The sequence below is a fragment of the Parasteatoda tepidariorum genome, chromosome 11 (assembly GCF_982258835.1).
Source record: "Parasteatoda tepidariorum strain Cologne lab strain chromosome 11, Ptep-v5.0, whole genome shotgun sequence".
Taxonomy (NCBI): Eukaryota; Metazoa; Arthropoda; class Arachnida; order Araneae; family Theridiidae; genus Parasteatoda; species Parasteatoda tepidariorum.
Window position 1 is genome coordinate 77,885,940 of NC_141765.1, and position 19,195 is coordinate 77,905,134.

General features: G+C 28.8%; 1 protein-coding gene across 3 annotated transcripts in view; it reads right to left on the reverse strand.

Moving 5' to 3' along the window:
* The window catches only part of l(3)73Ah (polycomb group ring finger 3-like lethal (3) 73Ah), a 102,372-nt gene that overhangs the window by 17,448 nt on the left and 65,729 nt on the right, over positions 1-19,195 (reverse strand). For 2 of the 3 annotated variants that reach the window (XM_087154920.1, XM_016068245.4), the window contains 2 exons: positions 9,810-9,890; positions 7,591-8,189 (listed from right to left, as the gene is read on the reverse strand). The exons of the other annotated variant lie outside the window; for it this stretch is intronic. In XM_087154920.1, the coding sequence (XP_087011046.1) occupies positions 8,142-8,189; positions 9,810-9,890 (129 nt within the window). In that variant the 3' untranslated portion in view covers positions 7,591-8,141. Of the gene's footprint in view, positions 1-7,590; positions 8,190-9,809; positions 9,891-19,195 lie in introns of those variants that run through there. 3 annotated transcript variants of the gene reach the window in all.

The following is a 19,195-nucleotide window of genomic DNA, read 5'->3' on the forward strand; positions in this document are numbered from 1 at the left end:
TAAAGTAAAATTTGTATCAGAACAATTTAATTAACAAAAAATGACTTATAGTAGTTCAAATTATTTGTGACAAGGTATCAATACTATTTAGGTCAAAGATGAACATGACTGTATGCCTATCCAAAATATATCTTGAATGTGATCATAATATCAGTCTACAAAGAAAAATTCTTTGAAGCTCTATTTATTCTTTGTTGACTAAAGCTTTTTTTTTTTATAAAATCCCATAACTCCTATATTAACATCAAAACATGAAAGCAAAATCAGAGATAGAAATATTTAAAAATAGTTTAATAAAAACATTAAAAACTTGAATCATCTTTACAAAAGAGAAGATCTGAAAATATTTTTTATATCAAAGTACTAAAAATTAAATAGAATTTTAAAATGTAGATTTAAAATCCATAAAACACATATTTTATTAATAAAAGTAGAATTAAAAGTGGAAACTATTCCTTAATAAGTTAACATATCACAAGGTACAATATAAAAACAAATCTTTACAATGTACTAAGAATCGAGCTACATTCCAAAATTTATTTCTTAAAATGTTTTCAAATTATTCTTTATAAAAATCACTGAATCGAATAAAGAAAGGAAAAGCATTTTCATGGTAAGAAAAGTGAACAAAAATTAAAACAAAAGAAATGATTTTGTTTTAAATAACTGTACAAGGGAAAAAAGAAGAAATCTTTAATAAGATTTCATAACAAAGTATCAACAAAATTATTTAAAAATGGATTTTATCAAGAACTAGCTCTTTATTAGAATGCATACTTAGATTTCAAAATGAATTATATGTAAACACATTGTAATATAGCTTCAAAACAGTTGCACCATTAATTTTTTTTTTAGCAGAAGCAAGGACTGACAAATTAACATAACATTTAACAAAAACACCTATGTTCTACTAATGTTAAAATAAAAATGCATATCAATTTACTACTTTGGTAAATAATATAACTCAATAATTTGGTAAATAATTCCAACTTTTCATGATTTAATTCAATCTTTGAATTTATTCAACGAAAAAAGTTTGGAACATCCTTAGTTGATAGAAAGGAAAAATTAGAAACAAAGTTTCTAAAGGTTTGAGGAATTGAGCAATTGAAAAAAAAAACAAAAAAACAACTTTCCCATTTTACTAAAATATCAACTTTTGAGCCCGCTTCAATCTAATATAGATGGGACAAATTCTTTATTTTTCTAAAAAGTTTAAAGATTAAAATTTTAATAATACATACATAAAAAAAGGAATTTTTATTACATAATAAAACATACTAATATGATTATAAAATATATGACTTTAAAACATGCTTACTATGATTATAAAACATGTTTTACACATCTTTAGAATTTGGTTTCCTACTTTAAATTGAAAAAAGCATTTTGCACTTCAGAATTCATTATTAATTAGCTACTAATGGGAAACTAAAATAAATAAGTACTACTACTTCATTTTTTAATAATAACCTATAAGATTATCTAAATTTTGTTTAGATTATTCATCAATTCACTTTTCACAGAAAATAAATGTCAATTATTTTAAAAATTATTTCACTTTTTTATTGTTATAATGGAAATTAGCAATCAATAGTGCATTAATAATTTATAGATGGTGTACTGCTTGGACATTAGCATACACAGAAATAAAAATCAATATTAACCCTCTAATGTCTAATTTGAAATCAAGTCAATGAAAAATAAATTTAAGAAGAAAATAAATTAAAGGGTAACCTTAGTTAAGGTCTAGTACTATGATTAAAAAATTACGAGAGGAAAAAAACATTAATTTTCTTTATTTAGATCGATTTCAAATTAAAAGGTAAGCAAACTATTTTTTTAAAACTGTAAAGATTCAGGAACGAGAGAAATTCAAGAAAACAGATTTAAATGGCACAAGAATAGGATTAAGACAACAAAATCAAAAAGATCTGAAAATATAAAAGACCAGCATGGTGTTCTAGGGTCACATGCACAATGTGCAGTGATCATTGCATAGAATTCATTTTTAACTATAATGAGAAAAAAAATTGAGAGCACAAATAAGGCTTTTTTTTTAACAAGTTTAAATTGGTGATGAACATAAAATCTAAGACACTTTAAAAATTTATGTCATTTTAATAACAAATACAAAATATGTTCAAATAAAATTCATAACAGAAAAATATCAGAAAGCACAGTTTTAAGATTATCAAGTGCTATTTACAAATTATTACAGTAAAAGGAGTAACACTGTCAAATATATGTATATATACAGTGCAACATCGAAAATCCGGACTGCTTGGGGGTTTGAAAGGTTCGGAATTCCGAAATTTCCGGATTTCAGATACCTTACTAATAATTGATAGAATCATCAAAGTTTCGAATTCGCCAGGCCGATTTCACTATTAAACGTGCGTGTGTAGACCTCCGTCAATTTTAACTTAAATATACTCTTTATATAATAAATAAGAGACATTAAAAATCAAACTTTCGTCATTTCCCCCCATAATTGATCGTTTAGATAACATAATATTAGCAATTAAAACTAAAAATATAGGCTTAAAACGTGAGTTGAATTTCAACTCATAACTAAAACAGATGCTTCTAGACTAGCAGGGGTGATTGTGAGCCCAAGTCAAAATTCCGGAAAATTTCTTGAGTTAAAAAAAAAAAAAGCAGTTTAAATTGAAAAATTAGAAAAAAATTTAAGCAAGTTTTTTTTCTCCCTTTTTCTCAATATTTCTGGGTTTACTTAAAATATATTTAAAATTTTACTCATACCTATACCATTTACATATACCTATGATGACCAGGAGAAGTAATTAAAATTTACAAATATGTCTTTCTTTCTTGAGTTCATGATTATAATAACTATTTACTGATAAAAAATGAATATTAATCATGAATATTATAAAGTATCTGGCTCTCCCTTACAAACAAATAACTTGTGTTTTTAAGTTCCACCTTTGAAAATTTGATATTAGGAAACTTTTGCGATCAATGATTTTTTGAAACGTCTGGACCTTCGATCTCCGGAAACTTCCGGATCACTGCTAGCGAAAAATCCGGAAATCCGGATTTTTTCCGGAGCACAATCAGCCCTGGACTAGACTGTACCAGCTGATACAATTTTTTTTTTTGTTGGGGAATGAAAGAGCTTGTCTCCACCTCCTAAGCTTCAAGGTTAAGAAAGAACCAGTTTTCTTTCTTCACAAGGGGTAAAAACAAGGTGGTGGAAGAATTCTTCCTCCTGAGGGGATTCCCCTTTATATTCTTTGTTATCTATACAGAGCTGATAAGAATGACTCGAATTTCCTTATCAGCTATGAGCTTTCATTCACTCCTCTCCCCTACCTCTTCATTGTTGGAGAAGAGTTGTGGTTTTGTGCTCTTGCATTAAAATTTGTATTTGAAATGAATTTTTTTTTTTTTGGAAATTTTTTTCTGACGAAGTAGACGTATGAGTTCGGATTTTAGAGATTTCCGGATTTCAGAAGTCTGGATTTTCAAGGTCGTACTGCATATACGCATACTAGTCTTCAAATGTTTCAGATTTTGTGAAATTTATTCAGAACTACAGCACAGATTTTGATGAAATTAGGTTTCAACATAGGATGACATAACACATAAAAAGAATAAACATTTAACTGTTATAATAGGAAAGCTTGATTGTGCACAACACTCATCACAGACGACAGGTTTGAAATAGTAGTTACAGAATCAAAGAAAAAATTTTAACGGCTCTCTCTTTTATGCCTTACATTGTGATTTCAGAATAGAAGTAAAATTGGAAATTTCATGTAGCAAATGGTCCCACTTGTTCTGGAAAGCTGTTTCAAGCTCTAGATGGTGGTCAAAATGGTACGGAAAGTTCTAATAGCTTTCCTCAGAGATCATCAGACATGCTCCATAGGAATGAGATTGGGATAATCAAACAGATCTGGTTGACTATTCTTAAAAAATTATCAGGAGATGGATTGACCAGTCAGATCACAAGAGTGAAAATCTTATAGAGCATGTTTGGAACACTCTGAGAAATTGAAACATGCAATAGCTTTTTGAAATTCATCAAGGTCTTGAAAACAGTATCACTGAACAAGTGCCCTGGAAGATACTTAACTGCCTCATTTTTGAAAAAAAAAAAAAAAAAAAAACTAAGGACTCTAAAACTGTAAGTAAAGAGACAGTCTATATTTTTGTAGTTATATTCAACAAATACTGTTTTATTCCTTTAAACTCTGATAAGAACTAGGGATGATCATGCAGTACTATTATGACTTTCAAATTATATCAAATCATTATAACATATTTTGATTTTTGCATTATATCAACCCATGTTCAAACTAAATTTTATTAAAATTTGTCCAAAGTTTTTTTCTAAAATGAACCAATGTTGAATATTCTTTCAATTGGGAATGCCAGATTGCAAATATATACAGTGGTGGCCAAAAGTGTGGACATTTTTTGAAAGTTTCATGTTTTTCAACTTTGTGTGCTTGTAGAATATATTAATTTTCACTTAAATACAAACATTTATATATCAAATTGAAGATAATTTAATGTAGAATTTAATAATAAATACAGTATTACAAAAAAAGTTATGCAACTAATAGTAAGATCTATATTAGATTTGCATTTTTTTAAAGTGATGCTTACACAATCAATACTTAGTAGGATAACCCTTATTTTTTAAGACAGCTTCACAGCGTCTTTTCATCGAGTGAACGAGCGTTTGGAGTTCATCTTTCGTAATCACATGGTGCCAAGAATCAATTATAGCTTCAATAAGTAGTCTTTTATTGGATGGACGTTTTTTCGTACAAAAATTTTTAAACGTCGCCACAAATTTTCAATTGGATTGAGATCAGGGCTGTTTCTTGGCGATGGTAATATATCTATGCCTTTACTTTGAAACCATGCTTTGCATACTTTTGCTGTGTGGCATGGAGCAAAATCCTGCAGAAAAATAAATGGTGTGTTGTTGGGGAAGAGATCCAGATGGAAGGTATCAATTTAGGTTTCAGGACAGTCTCAATGTATTTTTTGGCATTCAGGATGCCAAATCAGGCTGAAAAAAATGCACAAGTGCTACTGCCGATAGAAAAATGAAACGACTATGCCTTCAAGATAGAAAAATTTCATCTATGCCATTAGATGTGAAACGAATGCAGCGGGTATTGCAGTAAGTTCAAGAACAATAAGAAGAAGGTTATTAGGATTTGGACTACAAGCTAGAATTACAAGGAAAAAACCACATTTAAATCAAAAGCAACGCGAAAAACGAGTTAAGTGGGCAAAAGAACACATTAAATGGTCAGAAAATCAATGGAAGCAAGTAATCTGGAGCGATGAGAGTAAAATATCGCTCTTTGGTAGTGATGGTAGAAAATACGTGAGACGTAGAGTAGGTGAAGCACTTCATCTGATTGCATTGAAGCAACTACAAAAAACTCGACAAATGTTACGATTTGGGCATGTATGTCTGCAGATGGTGTGGGCCGAATTCAAGTGATTGTTGGCATCCTGAATGCCAAAAGATACATCGAAACTGTCCTGAAACCAAAATTGATACCTTCCATTAGGGATCTCTTCTCCAACAAAGCACCATTTATTTTTCAGCAGGATTCAGCTCCATACCACACAGCAAAAGTATGCAAAGCATGGTTTCAAAATAAAGGCATAGATATATTACTATGGCCAGGAAACAACCCTGATCTCAATCCAATTGAAAATTTGTGGCGATGTTTGAAAATTCTTGCATGAAAAAAACGTCCATCCAATAAAAGACAACTTATTGAAGCTATAATTGATTCTTGGCACCATATGATTACGAAAGATGAACTCCAAACACTCGTTCACTCGATGAAAAGACGCTGTGAAACTGTCTTAAAAAATAAAGGTTATCCTACTAAGTATTGATTGTGTAAGTATCACTTTAAAAAAATGCAAATCTAAGATAGATCTTACTATTAGTTGCATAACTTCTTTTGTAATATAGATATTGTAATATTGCATTTATTATTAAATTCTATATTAAATTACCATCATTTTGATATATAAACGTTTGTATTTAAGTGAAAATTAATATATTCTACAGGCACACAAAGTTGAAAAACATGACACTTTCAAAAATTGTCCAGGCCACCACTGTATACATGTACAGTGTGCAAAAAAATAAATACACCTTAAATAACTTTTGATCTAATGGTTTGAGGGGATGACCTCAAACATGCTAATTAATATGTACAGGCGATATTTAAAGTTCCGAAATCAGACCCCAAAAGGTATTCTCTCTGAATAAATATACCTTTTTTCCCCGACAGATTCAGATTTTTGACTCCTAAAATATAGGGATTAGCTGCAACCTGGGAAATATGGTAACAATAGCTTCATTGGGAAAGTGGTCCAATATTTGGACCCCTTAATGTTAATTTAACTTTCTATGTATTTCATCATAACTCGAGAACTTTTTAAACTAATAGAAAAATTTTTGCACAAAATTATAAAATTCATTTATGAAAAGATAATTATATAAAAAAAATAACTTAAACACTTATTACTTTTTATTATTTCATTTAATAGTAGTCGAAATTTTTTTGAAACGTTAAGTACGCAATTTTTTACATCATTTTAAAGAATGTAATTTTGCATGACAGGACAGAATGCAAAATTTGAGCACAACAGTGGAATAGTTACTGAGAAAAAAAACTTTTTTAAAAAATTTAATTCTTTTTTAAAATCAGCATGGAAAATAAATGGATAAATAAACCTTTGGATAAATAAATATTATAATTGTGGGATTTTTTTTTATATATATCTGCTCAAGTTTTTGAGATATAGCAAAATATACAAGAAGTAAAATTAATGTGTCCAAGCTCTGAACTGCTCTCCTGATCAAATTATTGGGACCATATTTCCCAGACTGCTACTACCCACTATATTTTGGAGTCAGAAATCTGAATCTGTCGAGGAGAGGTATTTTTATTTAGAGAAAGTACGTTTTTGTGTCTGATTTCATAACATAAAATATTGACTGTCATAATTAGCATATTTGGGGGCACATAGCATATTGAATTACAATATTTGAGTTCACCCTGCTTGAACTATTAAGAGTCCTCAAACGTAAAGATTTGATCATTAGATCCAAAAGTAATTTAAAGTAGTCCGCTATTTCTTCGCCGCATTGTACACACTTACACACATAGCTGTCGAATCTTCTGATTTTAGCAGAATTTCTTTATGTTTTTTAAATGGTAACAAAATGTATATGATAATAATAATAAATTAATTTATAATAATTATGACCACCACTACATGAAAATAATTTAAATAAAAAAAAAAATCTAACAATATTCTTGAAATATATCAAGTGCTTGCATACTTAAAATAAGTCCTGTTGACAATTGTAAAATTATCTGTTATACAATTACCACTAGAAAGAAAAGTGTAAAAAGTGGCAGCTACGCACTTATTATTGCTTAGGTTTTGGTAAGAATAACTATCTAACTTTTTGCCATTTCTCAGCAAAATTTTTAATTCCAGTATAAAATAAATAGTTTTGCTTATAATTTTATGGTTTATGCATGTTTCGCACATAACAAGGTATTTTTATGATAAATATGAATTTATTAATAAATTTTTGGTAATTTTTAAAAAAAAATTTATTGAAAATCTCTATTTGCTTAAAAAAGAAGATATCTGGTGCTGCCACACACGCGCACACACATATATTACAATTTTAGTGTTTGGACAAACACTTAAAATAGTTATATCTCAGTTATGATATACAACTTTACAGTTTTACTATTTACAATCCACATGATAATGAGTTGCAATGATGTTTTACAATGTTTAAATAAATTATAGAGATGAAAACTATGTGTGAGCAGTTGAATGTAAAATATAACTTATCCAATGAAAATTTTAAGTTAAAGTTGAGGCGACGACTTGGAGCACACTATGGCAGAGTTCTTGCAGCTGATTTACTTTCTTCAAGCATTTCAACAGTGCTCAGATAGTTTTTCAACACCTCATGCTTGTTCATCACTAAAGATTTGAAGTCATAGAAAATTTTTATTGTTACAAATGTATATACAGTTATTTTGATAAATGTATCTCACATGCACACTGTTCATTAAAATGAACTGATTATAAATTCAGGCTATATCCAGCTTTGGCCTATAATACAACTTTAGAGGCGGATCCTATAAAGAAAAATATTTAAATGAAGGTGATATCAAAGCATTAAAAACTTAACTGTACATTAGCTAAGACAACTTAAAAGTTGAAGCAAATGGCATAAAATATTTATGTCAAAAGCGAACAGCAAATGAAAAAAAAAATCTAAATAGAGACAACACTAAAACAATTAATTATGATAAAGGCAGGGTATCTGCAACATTTCAGATTTTAAAATCCATGACTTTTCATGAATAATTCCAAGAATTTTTCTTTTTCAGGACTTACCAAAGTTACTATTTTCTCCATAAAAACACATGAATAAATTTAAAAAAGCATTATAATTACATTAATTGAAACGAAAGGTATAACCAAAATTGTTATATCCTGAATCTTCATATATTTATTGATTTTAAATTAAAAAAAAAACAGCGTAAAGAAAGAGTTGAAGCAATAAAATAGCTGAAAAAAATACAAAAGTAAATAAATAAATACTGTCAGATATATGTAGTTATTTGAAGCTGTTTTAATTCTTCTTTAAAGTAAGTGTAATATAAAAAGCCTAAACCTGAATTTTAAATTGATAAAATAAAAAAATAATAATAAATCAATCAAAAATTCTGAAATCACAGAAGTTTAAAATATAATTCGCTCTAAAAATGATGCTCTTTCATTTTTAGATAGAGCACCATAATTTATAAAGAACAGGAAAAAAAACATTTTATATTTTAATAGAATATGACTATCAGTGGTGATTTTGCTACAAATTTAGATACTTAGAACATTGGAACACTGTGAAATTGGGAGGGAGGTAAATTCCATTTGAACCAAAACCCATAACTTGCAATAATTTCTTTCAAAAAAAAAAAAAAATCATGACATTTCATGACAAATTTTGTTCAATACCAAAATCCATGACTTTCCAGGAGCGCAGATATCCTGTTTAGGTTATATCAGTCATAAGTAACAAAAAAATAATGTTTGAAATAGTATATGAGTATAAAAGGAAACAAACTTAGCTTTTAAAGTTATAAAAGAAATTTAAAATTTATGACTGTAAAATAATTTTGGTTTCAATTAAAAAAAAAAACAATTAATTTTAATACGAACATTCACTCTTTCATCACAGAATTTTTAATAATACCATAAAAAATACATTACTTTTAGCGAAACCAAAAAGGCAGAAACATTTAGAATTCCCAAAGTAACAAAACTTACAAATGAATACAATAACAAAATCTTTTTTTTTCTCAATAACAGCAGGTACTGAACTTCCGCTCTTTACCTCGGAAGATGCCGGAAGTGTTGCTCATTTAACGTTACCCAGTGGACACCTGTGAACCTAAGTCACAGAGGCGAGCAACATTACCCACGCCACAAATACCCGTTCATAGGGTGGGCCACATTCACACACAACAGAGGAGAACACATAGAGAGAAACATGCATGCCCAGAACGGGATTTGAACCCGCAGCCATTGGCTTTGCAGTTTCGCACGTTAACCGCTCGGCCACCTGGCCGGCATAACAAAATCCTAAAACGCTTCTTTAACATTTTTATAGTAATATTTATATCAGAAGAAATAATGTTTAAAATGAAAAAAAAAACTTTAATAAACTAAGACAAATTATAATTAAAATATTATACCTTAAGCCTCCACCTAGTAACACAAATAAATTTCAAAGTATGGTCTTTTCCTAATGGTTCTTCATTGCACAATATGTCAACCTATAATTATAGTAATTGAAATAAACATTAAAATTAGTATTATGAATGAAAGTTGCAACCAGTTGTCGGAAAAACTACAACTACTGTTTTTTCAAATGTAGTGACTAAAAACTACTTTCGAAATGTAGTCACTACTTTACTTTTAAGAGATGAAATATGCTGGAGAACTTAATTTACACCAATGTTCAAATGATTTTGAATAAAAAATTGGCTTATTTCAACATGAGGAATTATTTGAAGATATTTATTCAAATTTACATGAGCAAGTTTATTACTTACATAAATTTTTTTATGAATTCTTTCTTTTAACCTTTATCTTTTTATGCCTTTCTCGACAGCTTATATTTAACTTAAGAAATGTTAGGAAATTATCAAATCTACTGCTCTTCAAATTTCTTTAAAAATTAAAGAACATCAAAAATTACAAAAAATATTTCCCTTCCATTGAAATAACATCAATGTTTCATGAGTGTATAGTCCGCAAAAAAAAAGATATCACCCTGAATAACTTTTGTTCTAATGATTGGATTTTCACAAACTAAGTGTCAATCTTAATGGTTCTTGGGCGTGACCTCAAATATGCTAATTAATTAGTGCTAACTATTAGTTAAGTTACAAAATCACACACAAAAATGTACTTTCTCTGAATAAACATATATTTATTTTTACATATTTGGAATCCTGACCCTTGAAATAGGGATGGGGTATACAAAATTTCGAAAAAAATTGGGTCGCAATAAAGTTTTATATATTTGGCAATAGTCCAGAAAACATCCAACTAAAGTCACCAAAGCAAATTAATATTTTAAGATAACCCATAGACTAATTCAAAAGAGGAATGCCTAATTTTACTTGGTTGCTAAGCAACCAAGTTCTGACTAAAAAAAATTGAAATAATGTTCTGTGATTGCTCGGAGAGGTTTAATTAATAGTTAATAGAATAGACAATTAATAATTTCTATTCTATTAACTATATTATTCTATTAGCTTTAATAGACAGTTAATAGTTTCCAGGCAATAGACAATTTTTAACAATATTCTGTCCAAAAAGGAAAGATTTTTTTCTTTCTTTTAATCTACTTTGAAAAGAAACTTTGAATCGATTTATAAATTATTTATGATTTTCTAAGCTTTTAGAATTTAAATACATGAACTTCTTATCCGACATTTAGATTTTTTATGTTGTTTTTACGATATTTATATGAGGATTTCATATTAAAATCAAATTTACATAACTTATTATAGCTATATACAAAATTTTAGAGATAATCATTTTTACAGTTTTAATCAAGTCATCTAGGCAAGCAAGTTTGAAGAAACAAAAAAAGAGCTTGATAATAAAATGTAGATTGCATATTAATTCTAATGCACATTCACAAGGTTTTCTATAACTTACGATGTTTCTTTTGAATTACTGAATGTTAAGTGACATTTTAAAAACATTGAAATATGTTATGTTAAAAAAATCCCTTCATTCTGCTAGATATTTAAGGTCACACGGTTTTCTTTGGATGAAGATGATATGCAAATAGCATCCTCATGTTTCGAAATTCTGAAGCTTTTGTTCGCAAATTTACCATAAACTGTCGCACACCATGTTCTTCAATTACGATAAGCTACATTTAGCACCAAATACTGCTACTATGATTTTTTTTGTTTTCCTACATATATCTGATACGATACTCAACAATTTAAACAAAGCTGGTAAGGTCCTTAAGATACTGATGGGGGCACAAAAACTTTAAAGATAAAATATTCAATTTCATTAACTCAAAATATATGGTCTCAAAACTTTAATGTTAAAGTTAAATATAACTTTTACAATATTGATGCTACGGTTCTCTTATGTTTTTTTAAAGTCCACATGAATCCTGTTAAAATATTAAAATGCATATGTTTACTTTAACAAGCGTAAAATCCTTATCAAAATAATGATAAAGACCCAAATGCAGGGATGAGAGTAGTCAGAATGTAAAAAAGAGGAAATCCAAGAATGAATATGTGATATATATATATACATACACAAAATAATACAAAAATTTTGCGAAAAAAGCGAGATTTTTAAACTTGTAAACCATGTGATTTTAAATCCTGTTGATTAATTTAAAAATTGTATGAATATATGAATCACATGCATGATTTTAAATTGAGAGAATATGAATCCCGATATGAGGCTTTTAAATTTTTAGATCACCTAAATACGAATCACAGTGCATAACTTTTAAATTGCGCGAATAGGAATCACAATGTATAATTTATAAAGCACGTATAAATACCAAAAACGACGTTTGATTTTACAACCGTAAAAACTAATCATGACATTGGATTTTAAGCACACAATAATACGAATCGCTACATAGGGTTTTAAGAGTGCGTAAATACAAATCGCGGTAATGGATTTTTAAATCCTGTAAATAAGAATTGCAATGTGCGATATTTAAATCGCCTGAATAAGAATCGGAACGTTCAACTTTTAAATCAGTTAAATACAAAAGTCGATGTTTGATAATAAAACAGCGATTTTAAAAATGTATAAATACAAAACATGATCGTAAATAAGAATCATAATGTAAGATATTTAAATAGTGTAAATGAGAATTGCAATGAGCAACATTCAAATCAGGTAAATACGAAAATCGATGATTGATATTAAAATCGGGTGAATAAGAATAGAGATATTGGCAGAGTCTGGACTTGGGATTTCTAAAAGGCTTGTTTGTATTGTTTTTGCCTAGACATAATAAAAAAACTTTACAAAATTAATTGAATGAGCAAATGAATATTTTCATCGCAAATCCACCTATACTTTTTTTTTTGTTTGCTTTCAGGCCAGACAACAGGGTCACGACGTCTGAATTGCGAAAATACAAGCTATCCGGCGAATGAATAAAAATTCGGAAAATCGTATTTTCTGTGCGTAAAAGCGGAGAAAATAGCTAAAATAAATAAAAATACAGAAGGGTTAGCAGCTAGAATGTAGTTTGAATTTTCTGTTTACCTTTGAAAATCGTAAATAAATATAATTATTTTATTTCAATGACTGAACTTTCAAAAAAAAAAGCGGGATATTTATTTAAAAAAAAACGAAACTTTTAGAGAATCGGAGCTTTTGATAAAAAGGCTGAAATTCGAGAGGCAAAAGCAAAAAAAGTGGAAAAATTTCATCCCCGTATAAAGGTCAACCAGTTTTATCCCAAAGAAATGATTTGTAGAGAAACTTCAGAGGGGGGAATGAGGAATTCAATACTTTTACTCCGACGAAAATAAAATTCCTCATAAAATATTTTAACTAGTAGAAAAAAATTTTTTGCATGGAAATTAGGGAAAAATGGAAAAATCTGAAGAAAAAAAAAAAACGGAAATCTGCGAAAGCAACAGTATAATTGATGATAAAAACTCAACTGGCTTAAAAAAATATGAAGAGGGAAGTAAAAGTCGACATGTTTCGAGCGTTCAAATATAAGCGCCCATTCTCAAGATTTGTCAGGCGTGAATGACCTGTAACTTTAATTATTGGATTCTCAAAACATGTCTATTTTATTATCATCAATTGTTTTTTTAAATCAATAAAGTTTTTATCCATTTAGTAGCACAGCATATCAAATTAATTCACTGGATATTAAAATAAGTTTTACGTAAGATATGGGCATAGATTCTTAGACTGAAAAAATAATTCACTACTTTTTAAATAAATCAACAAAATAAATTTTTTTCTGCTGCTAGCCTTAAAACTTTTTAAGGACATAAAAGAATTCCGTTTACAATTCAAAAGTCGAATGTGAAAACCGAATGTCCCCTAGCACCAGGAATCAAAATTAAATAGTTACAAAGACAGCTATTTCAAACAAGTTAGCGTTTCCGTCCTACTCGAAGTTGTTTGAAAAGTTATTTTTTATCTATCAATTCCAAGGCTTATTTTATTCGACATATATTTTAGGGTACACTTCAGGAGTATTTCTATCGAGTTTATTTTTACACCCTTATTTGCTTAAAATTATTAAATAATTTGCTTAGAATAAATTATACAAGCAATATGATTTAATGCATTTATAGTATAATAGTAAACAGGGCTCCCATTGCATATCCTTAACCTCCTTGATACCGCTATTATTAAATAAATGGAATAAACTTATAATAATAATAAGTTAATTTTTTTTCTTGTTTTAGTTTTCAAGGAATAATATGTTTCGATTAAACAGATTTCATTCTGGAAATAATTGAAATTATTGAGTAGGCTCCTTGGAGCAATATCATTCTTATCCTTTTATGATGAAATATAGGAAAAATTGGTTTTCAGTTTCTAAAAAAAGTATGTTAACCTTCTCGCTGTGTATTTTTTATTGCAATTTTTTTAAAATCAGATGATAAATTTGGTACTGCTTCGGAATCTTTTTACAAATTTAAATTTTTAGTATTTGCTGCTTAATAAAATAAGGCATTTTCCTAACAACAAATTATACTATAATAATATATTGGGAATCGTGCTAAAGTTAAAAATTAAACAAAATAGTTTAGTATATTATCCGGAAAAAAATCTTCATGGTAACATAAAGAGTAAAAGATATAATGAAATAATTTGTTGGATAATTCTGTGAATCACTCAGGGTCAGATAATTACAAATTTAATTTCGCAACTTAGATGTTAGGATGACATTTAAGATACAGAGATATTTCAAGACGCTTAAAACTTTTGCCTACATATTCGATAGCTTTTTATGTTCGGTATCTTTATACTCTTCGTAGTGACTTATAAAACATCAACACTATTTTAAACAATCTACGTTGAAGTCACAAGAAACAAAAAAAAAAAAAAAAAAAAAAAAAAAAAAAAAAACAAGCAATAATTTATATTCTTTTTTTTTTAAATAGTATGCTTAGCAAATAATCAGCTGTTTTGAATCAAATAATTTTAAACAGCGGAATGTTTTCAATTTCTTAACAAGGTATTATTCTGAGCTAGCAGACAATTAAGTTTTCTTCAAAAAAGGAACCTTACTTTATTGAGCATATTAATCAAGAACTAATATACGTAGTAGCGTAAAGAATACGATTTTTAAAAATTTTAAAATCTAATTAATCGTTGGTAAAATAGTTCTGCGAAACTTTCTCGGACAGGTGATTAAAATAGTTATTTTAAGATTAAGACGATATATAAGATGTTGAGAAATATAAGATGCTTCAAAATGTTGACTACGTATTTTTATTAATATTTACAAAATATATATTCAAGAAATTAATAAATATATTATTCCAAATCTATGCATACATATGTATATTATTGAAATTGTATCAATTATTGAGAAAACAAACTAAAAAATAAAATATAACTACATTAAATAAGCACAATCTGAGGTATATTCATATTCTATTAGCAGCATGCTTTTATACAACTTGCCATTCGTTGAATAAAATGTTTTTTATTCAATAAAATGTTTTATTCAAATTTACTAAATTACAAATTAATTTTTAGATGCCTAAAACAGAAACATCATATTTTATAGTTTAAAAAAATAAAAATATCAGATAATGGGTCATTAGCAAAAAAAATATGAATTAAATTTCACTCTACGCGCCAAGTTCCTCGTAAGTGAATCACATTTAATATTAATCGCCACATTTAAATATTTCTCCAGTGTCGCCAAATTATTATTTTTCTTAAAAACAATTAATTTGAATTTTTTTTAGCTTCGACTAAATAAAAACCGTTTAAACTTTAGATTTTTCAATTGAAAAATACGTAGATTAGTATGGTATAAAAAAATTCATACCTTACAACTCAAAAATTTTTCATTCTCAATTTAATTAAATAATAAAATATAATAAATAATTATTAAAAATTATTTTTTGCATGAAATTATCTTTGGGTAAATGAGTTTTATGAGTGGGTGAAATTTTTTTTTGAATTGCTTAATTAGTTTTTAAAAATATGACTTAAAAACGCAAAAATTGAGATAAACATTAAGGGGTCCAAACTTTGAATCGCTCTCCTGATCAAACTATGGGGACCACATTTTAAAGATTAAGAATCCAAATATGTAAGAAAAAATATATGTTTATTCACAGAAAGTACGTTTTTGTGTTCAATTTCGTAACTTAATTAATAGTTAGCACTAATTAATTAGCATATTTGAGGTCACCTCCAGGAACCATTAAGATTGACACTTAGTTCGTGAAAATCTGACCATTAGAACAAAAGTTATTCAGGGTGATATATTTTTTTCCCCCGCAGACTGTACATTCGCATTTGATGGTATGGCCAAAGTGATAAACTATCTACGTAATATTTAATTCTAGATACCTAATTCTCATTAACAGTCAGCCATAGGGGTATTCTTATTGTATACATTGATGGATATGCGAAGATGTGTACCACTCAAATTCGGAAAATCAGTTACGTTTGAACCTTGTCTTTTTTTAATAAACTGATGCTAAAAGTAGTTGCAAGGACTCGCTATTTGCAACAATTTCAGTTTAGTTACTTGTAGCATGTTTCTTCTGACCACTGGTTACAACCAATTGTATCTTTTTTGATGCATTTGATATTCTAGGGAAATTAAATAAATGAGGCTATTTTAACTTCAAAATTAAACTTTATTAAATTTTAAAAAAAAGTTAAACTGTAGGCTAAAATGCTCATCATAAATAGGGAAAAAACACATCAATAAGCACAATTAAATCCCTTATTAACTTTCTTTTTCTACATTTAAAATGAAAAGCATTTTTAATAAAATGTTTCTATTCAGCAAAAGTTTAGCAATGTTCGTTCAAAGGAAATACATCATTTACATTGTTTTTACATTAATTTAGATCAGTTGTCAGAACAAATAGTAAAATAGTAAAATTGAACCCATAAATCACCAGAAAGAGAAGATCTACCAAGACTGTTGAGTGACCATTAGTGACGCTCCTCCTCTGGAATGCAGGAAAAGAGGGAGATTTGTTTTCAAAAGAACGCAACTGAGTCCCCTCCCCCCTTCTTTCTTATGCAGCTGGCTAGTAAAAGAGGCATTTCCTGGAACCTTTTTATTAGAGTGTCAGGGAAAGAAGAAATACTGTGAAAAAGAGTAAACGCAGAGCGTTAACATGGAGGAGAAGTCAAAATGGAAAATTTGAATAGGTCTTAAAGGATACACGTCCTTAAGAAACATTCCTTCTTCCCCTGACCATGTAACATTTAGGAGGCGGGGGAAAAAAGGTAACATTTGTCAGGCTCTTATGAGAAGGCCTATGCAGAGTAATATATAGATAACTTCTCTTGATAGCAAATGACAATTTAATGAAATAACTTATATTTACAGCTTGCTTATTATCAATAAATGGAATACAATTTTTATCAATCAAAAGAAACCATTTTAATAATCTTAATTCTATTATTGTATTGCCACTCATTGAGTTGAAAACTTTAAAATTAAGGTAAAGTAAAATAAATCATACTTAATTCTACCCTACATTACTCCCCTACCAAGTAACTATGTTACGATAAATTTTTAACTATCACAACAGAATTAAACCTGGTAGGTAATTTTATAAGTCTGCCAAAACGAGATACTTTCTGGTTTTTGGTAGGCTCAATATTTTGCTTTATTTTTGAATCATCTATCTGTAGAAGGTTGTTCATTGTTTTTATCTATTGGAGAGTTGTTTTCTTCGTTTAACAAATAAGCAGGTTTTAGTCTATCAATTGAAACACTGTCATCTTTTCCTTTAATTTTTATTATGAAATATTTTTCTCATCTTCTTAACACAGGATATGGTCCTTGGTAGGCAGGTTCAAAAGATTTTTTTACTCCATCTAGTCTGATGAATACAGGTGAACATGATTGAAGATCCTTGTTTATGAAAATATTTTGACTTATATTTTGTTTTGCTTTAATTGGATTAAAGGATTTCATCTGATTTTGTAAAGCTTTTGCAAACAATTCTGTTGAGAAGGGATATTTGGAGGGTTCGAAAAATTCGCCTGGAACTTTTATTGTTTTGCCATATACCATCTGTGATATTGAACAGTTTGAATCTTTTCTTAGAGCAGATCTCAAACCAAGAAGAACAGTTGGAAGAGTTTCACTCCATTTAATTGAATTATGAGCTTTTATTGCACATTTTAGAGTTCTATGTTGTCTTTCTACTTTACCACTGCAGATTGGATGATAAGCAGTGGTATGTTGAATTTTTGTGCCACATAGTATTCCAAGGTTCTTAAAGACTTCAGAAGAGAATTGGGTTCCTCTATCAGTTATTACCTTTTATGGCACACCAAATCTTGCAATCAATTGCCCATAGAATGCCTTGGCTACTGTTTCTGCTTTAATATCCTCAATTGGAATTGCTTCTAACCAAGGTGTATATCTATCAATACAAGTCAGGCAATATGTTTTTCTATTGGAAGGTGGAAAAGGTCCAATTAAATCTATATGAACTACATCAAATCTCTCAACTGGTAGATGAAATTCAGCAAATTGTAATTTAGTGTGTCTGTTAATTTTGGTTTTTTGGCAATTAATGCATCACTTTGTCAATTTCAGCAAATCTTTTTTAATATGGGTCCACATAAATCGGGATATTTCTTTTACAGTTGATTTGACTCCTGGATGTGCCATTCTATGTATTTGCTCAAACACAGCATGACGCTGAATTTTAGGCACGTATGGTCTGACATTAGTGGTTGAAATATCACACTATAAAAATTTTCCATTACTTCAGAGGTACTTTTGAAATTTTAAAAAAGGGTTCTTAAGCAAACTTTGCAGCTCTGGATCATCAGTTTGAGATTCGTCTATAATTTCATTATTAATTGCAGATATTTTTCCAACTTTAGATAACCTATCTGCTATGATAATATTTTCACCTTTAACATGTAGAATAGAAGTGGAAAATTGAGAAACATATTGTAAGTGTCTAAGTTGTCTGGGAGAAGCTTTTTCCTTTTTTTTGCTTGAATGCAAATATTAAAGGCTCATGATCTGTAAAAATATTAAACTTCCTTCCTTCTAGCACATGCTTGAAATATTTAATCAATAAATAAATTCTGGGTAACTCTCGATCGCAAGTACAGTGTAACGTCCCATATCGGGACGTCCCTTTTCCAGAAGGGTCGGTTTCCCGGACACTTTTTAACAATCAAAATAAACAAACATTTCTTCATCTTCCCCTCTCCTTTAAAAAAAAATGGGAAGTCTTTTAGCAGGTTTTTCCCCTTCTCAGCTTCTAGAGATCTATGCATTGAACACATAAATCAACAGAAAAGAGAACAGAAGATCTACTAAGACCATGACACTCCTCCTCTGGAATGCAGGAAAGGGGAGAGA